The sequence below is a fragment of the Morone saxatilis genome, unplaced genomic scaffold, assembly GCF_004916995.1.
Source record: "Morone saxatilis isolate NCDOM2014 unplaced genomic scaffold, NCSU_SB_2.0 Contig19, whole genome shotgun sequence".
NCBI classification, from domain to species: domain Eukaryota; kingdom Metazoa; phylum Chordata; class Actinopteri; family Moronidae; genus Morone; species Morone saxatilis.
This window is the reverse complement of record NW_023339751.1, coordinates 17,779,384-17,791,191: the sequence shown is the minus strand read 5'-3', so window position 1 is coordinate 17,791,191 and position 11,808 is coordinate 17,779,384. Positions and strand designations below refer to the sequence as shown.

General features: G+C 39.8%; 2 protein-coding genes across 2 annotated transcripts in view; one reads left to right on the top strand and one right to left on the bottom strand.

The window, feature by feature from the left end:
* The window catches only part of arhgef33 (Rho guanine nucleotide exchange factor (GEF) 33), a 15,155-nt gene extending 11,175 nt beyond the window's left edge, over positions 1-3,980 (top strand). Inside the window, exons 12-17 of the mRNA XM_035663720.1 lie at positions 219-308; positions 443-621; positions 935-1,395; positions 1,493-1,717; positions 2,073-2,215; positions 2,510-3,980. Coding sequence (XP_035519613.1) covers positions 219-308; positions 443-621; positions 935-1,395; positions 1,493-1,717; positions 2,073-2,215; positions 2,510-2,636 — 1,225 coding nt within the window. The 3' untranslated portion in view covers positions 2,637-3,980. The remainder of the gene's footprint in view (positions 1-218; positions 309-442; positions 622-934; positions 1,396-1,492; positions 1,718-2,072; positions 2,216-2,509) is intronic.
* Positions 3,981-7,787: 3,807 nt separating this feature from the next.
* Positions 7,788-11,808, bottom strand: part of LOC118329067 (mitogen-activated protein kinase kinase kinase kinase 3-like) — a gene marked incomplete in the record, with an annotated part of 40,721 nt that continues 36,700 nt past the window's right edge. The window contains 2 exon segments of the mRNA XM_035663022.1: positions 7,788-10,184; positions 11,303-11,315. Coding sequence (XP_035518915.1) covers positions 10,097-10,184; positions 11,303-11,315 — 101 coding nt within the window.

Below are 11,808 nucleotides of genomic sequence, written 5' to 3'. Positions count from 1 at the left end.
AGACATTTACTAATGCTAAAAGATAAAAAAGATAGACAATAAAATATAAAATATACAATAATATACAATATACAATACTTATGGTGTTTATGATGTAGTGTGGTAGGATTACCACACTACAAAAAACAACATTACACTCATGCTTAAGAGGTCAAACAAGACATTTTCTTACTGTCGCAACCTGACAGAGTGAGGTAAAGCAGTGTTCTCTGTTGCAGATCTACCATGAAACAGCTGTTAAAGACAGTGGAGAGTGGGATTCAAGCTAACAACATTGGTTCACCATACCCTTGCAGCAGTGCCATGCTGTGAGTATTTTTACATTCTTAACAATTTGTCTTTGTCTCTCTGTTTGTTGGTAGGTAGGTAGCACACATTGGGTTTATGAGACCTTGCTGCTGCTGGGAACAGGGTTGATGAATGAATGATCCATCCCCCACAGAGAGCATGCTAACCAGGTGAAGCGGAGCAAGCAGCGTCTCCTGGACCAGATCCAGTCTCATCGTTTGCAGGATTGGGATCGGGACCAAGAACCAGAAACTCATTGTTACGACACAGAGTGGCCCTCCCAGCTCCCGTTCTTCAGCCCCGAACTGGACCCACGGAACCACAAGCCAGCAGGTTTGTGGTCACAGAGTCTTCTGATTATTGTAATGGATGATGTTTGGGCATCGAAACCTCTCTTTTGAAAGCAGGTTTTTTGCCCAGCATTTGAGTGTGGCCATTTGGAACACTTGTACCATTAGACCTGTTAGGAGGACACTTAATTTAAACTACTTGGTTTGAAGCATATTGAACCCTTCTGAGTAGCACACCCAGAGTTGGTATGATTGTCGTCTCTTGGCAGACACAGGCGTGCATCCCATGTCACTTAAATTCTTTTGGGACAGTTGCCCCCATCAGTCAACCAGTCAATCCAACCTTTGGCTTATAGGTCTCGGCAGTATCCCAGAGAGTGAGGCATCTGAGAGGTCCATCTCGTGCCAGCATCATCTGCCATCCAGACCTGCAGAGTTCCGTCAGGTTCAACCGGGCTCTGCTCTGGCCGATGCCCTCGGAGAGTTCCTTCTCCCTCCAGACCCCCCAGGGATGGAGAGTCTCTATGAAGAGGACGGAGGCTCCTTTCATGATGTCTCCATGTTCGACCGCTGCTCCTCGGCCTCCTCAGATTCCTCCATTGACATTGCCTTTGTGAAGTGCCCCAAAGCGCCCTCAGCATCACATCATGCAATGGCAGCAAATGTGTCAACAACCCGTGATGGCTTCGGCAACGGTGGAAGCCATGGAAATGGTTACAGCAAACTGCCCAACCGAGGGTGCGTGTCTCCGGATGAAGCTGTAATGATGCGCCGCAATCAGCATCGCCCCCTTCAGGCTAGCCAGCGTAAGAGCAAGGTGAGCTTGTTTGTGCTTATGTACGCATAAAGATTATTTAATACATTTCACAGCTGTCAAATAAATCAGCATCATGTTTGTCGTTTCTACTGTCTAGTCTCTGAATGGCCTGCAGATGGACAACACAGTGAGTGGTCTGAATGATGGTCCTCTATCAGACCACCTCCACAGGGTGGGACTGGGCAGCCATGCCAAGCTTGAGCGCCAGGGCAGTAAGGGCAGCAAAGGGTGTCCCACCCCATCCCGTAAGGTCCACAGCCCCCTGGGGAACAGAGTGGATACAGACAAACAGAGCGATGATCTTCATGGGCTACTCAGCATTGTGGGTTTCAGCAAAGATGTAAACAAATGAAAATGTCTAAATGAAATCTGTCGGTACCAATCAACATTTTTATCAGGTTCTGACACTCTAACTCAGACTGGTAGGGATTCCCTTTCTTGTTGAGGGACACCTTGGCATGCCACACATTTGGCTGATTGTCACAACAAGAAAATAGGAATTTCATGTTAGACATAGACAGATCCTTTCCCCTTATTTCTGTTTAAACCAAACAGCAACATTTAAAATCGAACAATTCTTTTCATCCTTTTCTCTGTTGTATACATGGCCATCATGGTCATCTGGAGACAGAAACACTATTAGGAAGTAAATGTATTATTGTGTTCAACCCCACCAGGACTCCGGGTTCCAATCATGGGGGGACGAGTCAAAGTGGAGGGGCGGGACAGAGGAGAATAACCACACCCCCTTCAGTGAGAGGAGTCGGAAGCAGGACAAAGGAGGCTTCAGGAGTTCATTCAAGAAACTCTTCAAGAAGAAGTAAGAATGATAATGTAACATAGAAATATGCACATGGATGGCTTGTTATTAGAGCTGCTTTGACCGAAAGAAAGCAAATTAGTTCCCTCAAGGATTCTTAGGAGATGATACAAAGAAGACAGGACTGAAAGAAACACACCACTTACATGTTGATAAAGGCACAAAGAGAAGTTCTCCCTTTAAAAGCAGCAACTTTTTGCATCAAAGGTTATGGAAAATGCCTCAATTTTTAGAAAAACCTACTAAAAATACTACTACTCTAATAAATGTAGCCCTGCTCTTTCTTTTTAACAGGAGTGGTGATGAGAAGAAAGAAAAGGGAGGTGAGAAAACAGCAGAAAACCAAAACGGTGAACAAGAGACGTCGGGGAAAAATCCCAAATTGGTACATGTGGAGATAAACCGCGGCACAGCTGTATGAACTCCACTTTATCACACACACACACTGATCAAATATAAAATGTAATACCTGCATGTTTAAACACATACAAAGTAAAGAAGTACAATATGAGGTTGTTTTTTACATATACAACTGCTATATAAATGCTGTATAGGTATAAGCTATTTAGATAAGCAACGTTTCCTCTAATAATTTCGAAGTTTAAAAGTTATTTTTATTTGAAAGAAAAAGTCCTGCCCCTGGCCTTCATACTGAGGGAAAGCACATGGCATAGGTGTATGCCTTTTTTTTTGTTTGTTGAATTCTTGCTCATGTTCTGTGTTATTTTGTCAATCTTACTTGCATCACTTGCCCAAACCGAAATGGCACAGTAAATAAAGGTAGCAATGTGGCTTTAGTGGCAGTTAAGATTAAATGTGACTGCAGTTATGGACCAAATTGAACTTTTTGCCAATGAAGATGTGGTTACAAACTTCCCCACTAGTAGACATAGTTTGACACTATTATCCCTGGACTGTAAATAGCTCTCCTCTACCTCCAGTTTCTAAATGTTATTCATATAACTAACTCCTTTACTTTTCCTTTTGTCCTTTTTAAAGGAGTTTTGTTTGCAACCCAATCTGTGCAAACATTCTTGTTTAAAGTTTGATTGGCAGGTGGTCCCCTGTTTGTTTTTCCGTATGGGAAACAGCAAATGTTCTGAATGAGTACTGTTCCTAGATTTACCTATTCCACCAATTCAACCGGCTCTGACACTCACTCTTAAGCCATAAACAGAAATGATTATATTGTGCATTTACTCAGGAGAAGAAAAAAACTGTTATTTTTTTGTTTGAATTTTTTTTGTTTAAAGGCAAAACAGTACATGTTTGACAATTATTTCTAGCATTCAACAGAACTGTTGTTAAGAGATGAATGTGACAATCAGACAATAATGTTAAATAAAAGGTTAACACTGAAAATGTGTTGTTGTTCAGATGGTGTCCTTTTCCTGAATTACTGGGTTATTAAAATAGGACAAGATTAAAATAACAAAAAGACTCCCTTTTGCTGGATCCCCTTTGGGATACTTTTGTATTTTTGGACTATATATAAATGAAAAAGGACTTCTCTTGGATGTTGGATATCTGTTATTCAAGTATGTTACAAATAAGTTATTATCATTCCTAACTCGTTGAAGTTGCAGGATACATCTAAAATTAAGCAGATTGATTGTTTCAAGGTTCCAGTCTTCCATCCCATCCATCTGTAAATATGACTAATGAAAGTGCATTGTAACTCACTCACATTTATCAGGCTGCTCATTCTTTCTCATTCTCATGCTGTACTGATCGAATGTTTGATTTGGCTAAATAAAGCCTTAACTTCTCCAAAATGAACCTTGTGTCCCTGCCTTTGCTGCTTGGTCCCTAACACCATGTGTTAAATCTTTACTTTAGTGTAGTCTGAATAATATTCATAATAGCAGGGGGTTCTTGCCCTTATATATTTGGTTATATGAGAGGTACAAGACATTTATTATATTTCAGGGAAAACTGTTCTTCCAAAGACAAAGGAAGAGAATGCGTGCAGACGAGCAGGTGCGACTTTTCAATGTGAGAGCAGCTCTGCTTCTTTTGCTTTCAGAGGAAGACGACGAGGTGGAAGCATGATCAAGAGCATCAGGGCTGACACGTGCTTGTAGACCCAAAGGGGGTTTTAGCCCCTGCTTTTTTGTCTCTACACGTGCCCTCTTGGCTGATGTTGGCTACTAGCTACTTCTACCCAGCCCTTAGTAAAGCAATGCGGTTTAGTTGCCAGCCATTATTTATACTCCTTGCTGCTTCTTCATACAAATTAAACAAAAATATTCCACGATTTCATTTATTTCTAAAGCCAGCAATGCAGTTCAGCGTCTGCTTTTCAACAACCAGCATTCATACCCACGATTTCTTCAGATATCGCCTTCTCTAGTAATAATTAAGTATTCTGTAGTTAAAGGCACATAGGTTGTGATAATATTAACGGCTCTGTTCGATTTAGCTTTTCCAGTGCAGTGACAGTGAGTCACTGTGCACAGTAGCAGGACCCTGAAACCAAAGTGCCTAACTGTAATTCAGCCATCATCAATTTTATAATTTACACTTTTTCCACTGTGACATTATAAAATATCTTCCATGACAAAGTCTTATCAGAAATGATGACCACAAGACACCAAATGGCTCAGTTCCTTCTTTTTAATGTGTTAACCTGTCATCTCATAAATCTGTTACACTTCTGAACCAAAATATAGGCAATTATACAGTATGTAAAACAAACCCATTTTTATTTTACACTATATACATTTCATAACGTGTGCATTGCATTATGAAAACAAAAGACAAAGGTGGTGTAATAGTGACAGAACAGAGGAGACTTATTGTTTTGTTTTATATTGGGAAGAGTCCTGGGATCAAACAGTAACTCATCTGTATCTACTTTAATTAGCTTGGAGCACCAGATAGATGGGGATTACCACATGATGCCAAAAAGAACAGGCAATCCCGAGAAAATGATCTTAATGCCAATTGAGTATTCTTTTCTGTGACTGTCTTATTCAGATAATCCACATATCTGGTGCTCACATCATTTAAAAAGAATTATTTTCACACGTGATTTGACCCATGAGTAGTTGACGTTATAAAACACAAACATTTCAGCAAAAACCCACAACGGAAGGCCTTGTTGGCACCAGCTTTAGGGGATTATAGATCAAGCTTGCATCTATGACAGCAGAATTTATCATCAAAGCATCATTCAACCCCACAGAAAAAAAAAATGGTATGAGACTTAGGACTGGTCTGTTTCGACTAAATGAATGCCAAGACTTTAGATTTAGATGTGCGGCTATGATACAGGATGAGTTTTTTTTTCTTTTTCTTAGGCTTGAGATCTCAAAATTCAAAATAAATTCAAAGAAATTGGGGATTCTAGGAAACAAAGAAAACCTTTAAAAACAAAACAAACAGATTTTCATTGGAATCTCTCATTCACTTTGTCTTCATGTGACAGCTTTTTAGTAACTTCTATTTCTCAGCTTTTGTTCATTTACATACGTCCACTGAGAAGACAAAGACATTTTAGGGTCTCAGAGAGAACACATTTGTTTGAACACTAACCTTATATGCTGTTGATGGCTGTCTTTTGAATCAGACATATTGTTATTGTCATGTAGGACATACCACGAGGTAGACTAAATTTGGCCATAAAAACTGAAACATATTTTGGCATTTTAATAAAAATTTTAAAATGATGTTCTTTGACATCAACCAAACCCTTATGTGAGGGAGTGTGTGATACATTTTTTCCAAATATATGATGTTATGCAGGGCTGCTGACATTCAATATTTTAAATCGAATAGTAAGGAATCAATCAAATCGAATGAAATGAGCCTAAATATGAAAAGTGATTAATTATCTTTAATGGCTGATGATGTCAGTTTGTCAGTCTAGTACACTCCGAGAACTCACATTTAACAACACTGAATAAAAGGAAAATATTTTTGCTAAATAACCTGTGTGAATAAAACCTGGTTGCAGCCCTGAAACTATGACACGTCTTGATTAATAGGTGTTGGCTAGAAGCGCATGTATTACTATGATCGTGGCTAAAGAGCTCATCTGGGGTATTGATTCACTTCCAAGGCAATTCCAAACAGTGCCAATACATTTTAATGCTTTTGATTGTAAAAGCTTTTTGAGAGAAAAGTTCCTGGTTCAAACATATAAACTGTGAAACGGTAGAAGGTCACGAATTGCGGTTTTAAGCAGTTTCTTTCCTGGTTTGAGCAAATGTCTTGCCCTGAAAGTGGATCAAACCCATCTGTTGAGAGCATAGTTAAACTGATTTGACATTTATTTCTTTTATGGCTGATTTGTGGTTAAATTACAGACATTAATGTCCTACGAAGGGCACCACATCAGGGACACACCAAACTTACTACATGGCAATTAAGTGTAGTTGTTAAATCTTGAAATATTTCATATTTCTGCCATTTGTATTCCAGGTGCAAAGCAACACTTTGTGTTTTTCTTTGTGTGCACAGGCGAAAGAAGTAGATGAATAATTTAAATGCTCAAAGTGGATTCAAGCTCTCTACACTTAACTAGACTATGCTAAATTTAGATATTTCACCACAACAGCGCAATAAAGCATCAGGAGCTGGAATCCAGTAAAAGTTTATGTCTGTTTGTCCACGAATAATGCATTAAAATATTTTGAAATAGTGTATAGGGGCATTGGTGTGACTCCGACCGCTGAATGTTTGGAGGGACATGCTGTCATGATGGTAGTGACAAAAAAAGGTTGAGTTTATGACGAATCGACTTTCTGTGGAAGGTGGAAGTGGAAGGAAATCAAAGGGGTGATAAGAGATCAAGGAGGAACAGAAAGCCGTTACATTCTTTGCTTAAATTGTCCCCCAACGGGGCGACATCCCTTTTGCAACCACATTTTCAGTGACAGTGCCTATATACAGAGCTGAAATGTTGTCATCCATTAATAATTGTTCCATTTAGCTAGACTTAACATTGTAAAAAGGACAATAATGTTATGGTTCCTGTTCCTATTGTGTCAAATGGATCTCAGCTTTGTTGTTACAGGCTGATGATGCATTAGTTTGATCTTCAGTATGTATACATGACACTGCATTATAGTCCAGTGTTGGATCACTTTGGGTTAGGGGTCACTAAATGGCAGCAGTTTTTGTTCATCATAAATCAGGTTTTGTTACCAAATTCTTATAAAACACCACATTTACAATCAGTTTTTGAGATGTTACGGTTACCATATTGATAATGACTTCTCTTTCATATTAATGATATTTAGGTTATGTTACTGATCTCATGAAGTCACTCAATGCTGTGTGTAAAAAGCAGTTCATTAACTTTAACGTCTTGTTCTTTGAGAAACGGACTTCTGGAAACCGGTCCCCTTGAAAAGGAAACCCAAACGTTTCAGCTCTGTAACAACTCTGGCTTAGTGATAGTGTCTCAGTTAGGTTCAGCTAAACTAGTGTTCACGTTTTCTGAAGCCACCTCTAGTGTTACAGCTTGTAAAGACTGGTAGTGTACAGCCACATGTCGACTCTCCAACACATCACACAGTGCACAATCTACACGCATGTAGTGGGATCTCTCGTACAGATGTCGGTCTTTAAAAAAAGTCACAGCAATGGAGGCTAAAGTTCTCCAAATATGACTAAAAGGACATTTGGACTTACACAGAAATGTAATTTCCCGCCCCACTACTGGGCTAGCTTCTGTTCTAGTAGCATTCATTAAAAAAAAAAAAAAAAGCTGAAACACGTAATTAAGTTTATGATCTAGGTAACAAAACTTGAGCACCTCATTATTTTAAAGATAAAACAGGTTATTTTGTTAGTGTTGAACAACTGTGACAGCACTTTTCACTCGAGGTATGCTTAATGCTAACAAAACGTTATTTTATGTATTCAATACATACAGAAAATTAAAAATGTATTCAGTGTGTCCAGCATAGTAATAGTATGCACCAATCTACCCAGCATCTTGTTTTATCCATTTTGTTTTGGAGGCCAGTAGAACAGAAGCTAGCTAAGAATGGGAGTCGGACCTTTAGCTCTTAATTTTATTCCATACAGTAAATACGTTTTATTGTGATCGTGTACTAGCTTGATAGAACCTTATCAAGCAGTACTTTAAAACAGTTCTTTTGCGTTTGTTTTGAGTACCACATGGGAGGGGTTTTCTACCACTTGTGATTCAAATTGTTCCAGATCATTCATATTAAAATGTATCAAACCATTTCAGTAATTTTATGTAACTGTTTTAACAAACCCTTTGAACTTCACACATGTGCAATTCCATAGAAGTTCAATATAACAATAGAAATGATGATAATATACCATGTCTACTGCATAAATAAATTGATTTTTCCTTCTGTGTAAATCCAGCTTTTGTCTTGTTTTTTTTTTTATATCTGTCGGTGCCCTTTTAAAGTGGCCTCGGGCTGAAACACAACCGTCACTTGTTAAAGACCAGATCTGTACATGACGCACTTGTATATGCATAATCTATGTCTACGCACACACATACACACACACACACACACACCCACACACTGTGCATACACACAAGGTCATATATTATAATGACATCACATTTGTTTGTCAAATACCTTTTTCTCTGTGCAAATTTTTAACACCAGTGGTTCAATAAAAAAAAATAGCAGTAAAAAAAAGAAAAGAAAATGAAGCTTTCTGATTAAAACAGCGTTAAAAAAAATTTAAAATGATGATGTCAGAACTTGTAAGGTCTGCTGCCCTGACGACAGTTGCTATGGTGCAAACAGGCAGGAAGTTTTGATGGTGATGCATGCAAAATTAAATTACCAATCAGTGCTGCTTCCTGTGTTTGCTCAGTCCAATCCTGAGCTCCAGATTGTTAGAATAATATCTGATTACCAAAGCTGTCCACCTGAGGAGACTGCAGGAGTCTTTGTTTCCTGACCCTCGTCACATGATCAGGGAACTAGTAAGTGAGTTTACTGCCCCGTTGCTCCTACATGCCTGTCCGTCTCTCTCTCTGTTTGTCTCCACAGTTGTACAGACCAACTATACACACGCCTATCTACATGACCAGTCTTTTTAGTGTTCGTCTCTGTCAAAAAAATACTACATTTATATTTACAACAATTAAATAGAGGTCAATTAAGCACTTGTGTGGTGTGGTGACAGGTATAGGAATTCAATGCTAGCAGAGGTGGCGAAGCTTTTTAGTCTGTTTTCTCTCTTTTTTTTTTTAAAATCCTTTAAAAAAAAAATAAACAAATAAAATAGGAAAGCCATCCCAGTTGTTAAAGTTACATCATGCCACAATAAATAAAGGTGTAGTTAAAAAAAAAAAGGGGGAGAAAAGAAAAGAGGAAAGGATGATGAAAGAGAGAAAGGTTTTCTGTGCAAGATGGCTCTTCTGTGAAGCTTTAGCGCAAGTAGCAGTAGCAGTAGTAGTATGTGTAGAGCTAGTAGTAGAAGTAGTGTTGAAGTCAGACTTCTGTGCTGGATATTGTTTTCCCAGTGTGCAGTATGCGGGGGGGAAAGGTAGGATGGTAATTAGGAAGGGTTCTGAGTTGAAGTCGCGCTTGTAAGGTGCAGAGAAGAGATTCCCCGACTATCTCAACCCAAACTGGCCTCAGACCAGCACTTTAAACCCCTCGGTCCGCAACCCGCTGCCCTACTACAACACGCTAAACTAATACACATGTAACACTGCGGTGCATTTAATGTCTGCGACTGGGAATCCACACCTGCACCCACAAACGGCTCATCTCCCAGTTACACGGCCAACAGGAGGTTGGGTGGGTTAGCGATAGGGTTGGGCTGAGTGTGTCTCCCGGCTGCTCACTCCCTTGTTTGCATTAGTGGTAGGCTGTTTAGAGAGTGTGTTTATGTGCGAATATTTTTTTGTGTGTGTGTGTGTGTCTCTCAGTAGCTGTTTTCATGGCCTGCCAGGATGTAGAGGTTGCTGTGGGCTGTAGGGTTGTCGGTAGGCCTGCTTTCCAGCACCACCACCCTGCAAGACAAACACACACACACACAAACACCACACCACACACACACACAACACACACACACACACACACACACACACACACACCAACACCACACACACCACACACACCACACACACACACACACACACACAACACACAACACACCACACACAACATCAGGTTAGGTACAAGGGACGTAACAATACACGATTCACAGATCTTTATTTCAACCTTTAAATCCCAAATAAAGAAACAGACCCAGCTAGCTTCAGCATGTTATGGTAAGTTATTTCTGACAAAAAATAAATAAACACTGAGGAATATAAAGTGTGAAAACACAGTAAAAGAACCCAGGATTTATATACAAATATGTACAGACAGCCTGTCAACCCACACAGGATATGGTCAAGAACCTGTAAAAACCTTAGACCCTGTTATTATGGAAAAAGCAAGGCAGAGGGAGATGGGAGCTTGCTCCTGACCACTAAGCTCTTAAACAAGGTACACTCTGTTTACCCCTGAGGAAAACTGGGAGAAAGCCTGTTAATACCAGTTTTGGACCACGACCGTTTTGACCCAAAGGCTCACAACATTCAGCACATCATAACTCAAAAGAAGACTGGCAACTAGCTCCAGTAATGGGACAATAGACGCAAAAATTACCCAGTCCATAACAAAAGTAGCTTTGTATTACCAGAAAATATATATATATATTGTGCAGGTTTTACTGATCACTGCAAAACTGACCTGTATAAAATGACCTTAATAAGACTGCTAACAACTTCTCATTTACTAAATGTTTCAATATTGCAATATTCCTAAACCAATCGTTACCACATAGTGTTAGCGTGGCAATCCAAATCAGACCCAAAGATGATTTTGGCGTCTATGCTGTCCCATGACTTAACAGGTAAAATTCACCCAGAAATCTTTGCTCTAAACACACAATTTCCACACACAACAACAACACACACACACCAACACACACACAACACACAACAGCCACGTCCCTCTGTCTCTTCTCAGAACAAGTCTTAAATATCAACTGATCAATGACATCAATGGCGTTAAGGCAGACCTCCGAGAGTCCCAACAGAAAGAAGGTAGTGTATTTCAGCTGCGTGAGCAGTGAGTGTACCTGCGCAGAGCGAGGGCCTCTGTCCTCAGCCTCATGATCATCTACAGTCGCACTGTCTATCAGTGAGAAGATATCAGAGAGGATGTTATACAGCATTCTAAGTTGTGTATGTTATGCAGTGAGGGGGAAGGTGTGTATGTGTTGGGGTGTGTGTGTGCCGTCTCACCTGTCTGACCCAAGTAGCCTGAAAGATACGTGTGCTGTCAGAAGATTCACTGGGTGATCTGAATGAACGCCAAAATGAGGAAGAAGGAAAAATGGACAAGAAAAAGCACAAAGTCAGGTCAGGGCTCGCCAGAGGAGACACCAGTCCAAATGCTGTGATTTCAAGTGTCATGGTCGGTAAAAAATATGGGTGCTCTGATTGATGGGGTACAATGATCCAATTAAGTCTGACATTATAACAAAAATGCGTGGAAATCATGGGTCTTTAAAATAAGTGAGGACGAAAATAAAGATGAATGTGTTGAAACCACTGCTTAACACTGCCTGCCTGTGGCAAAAAA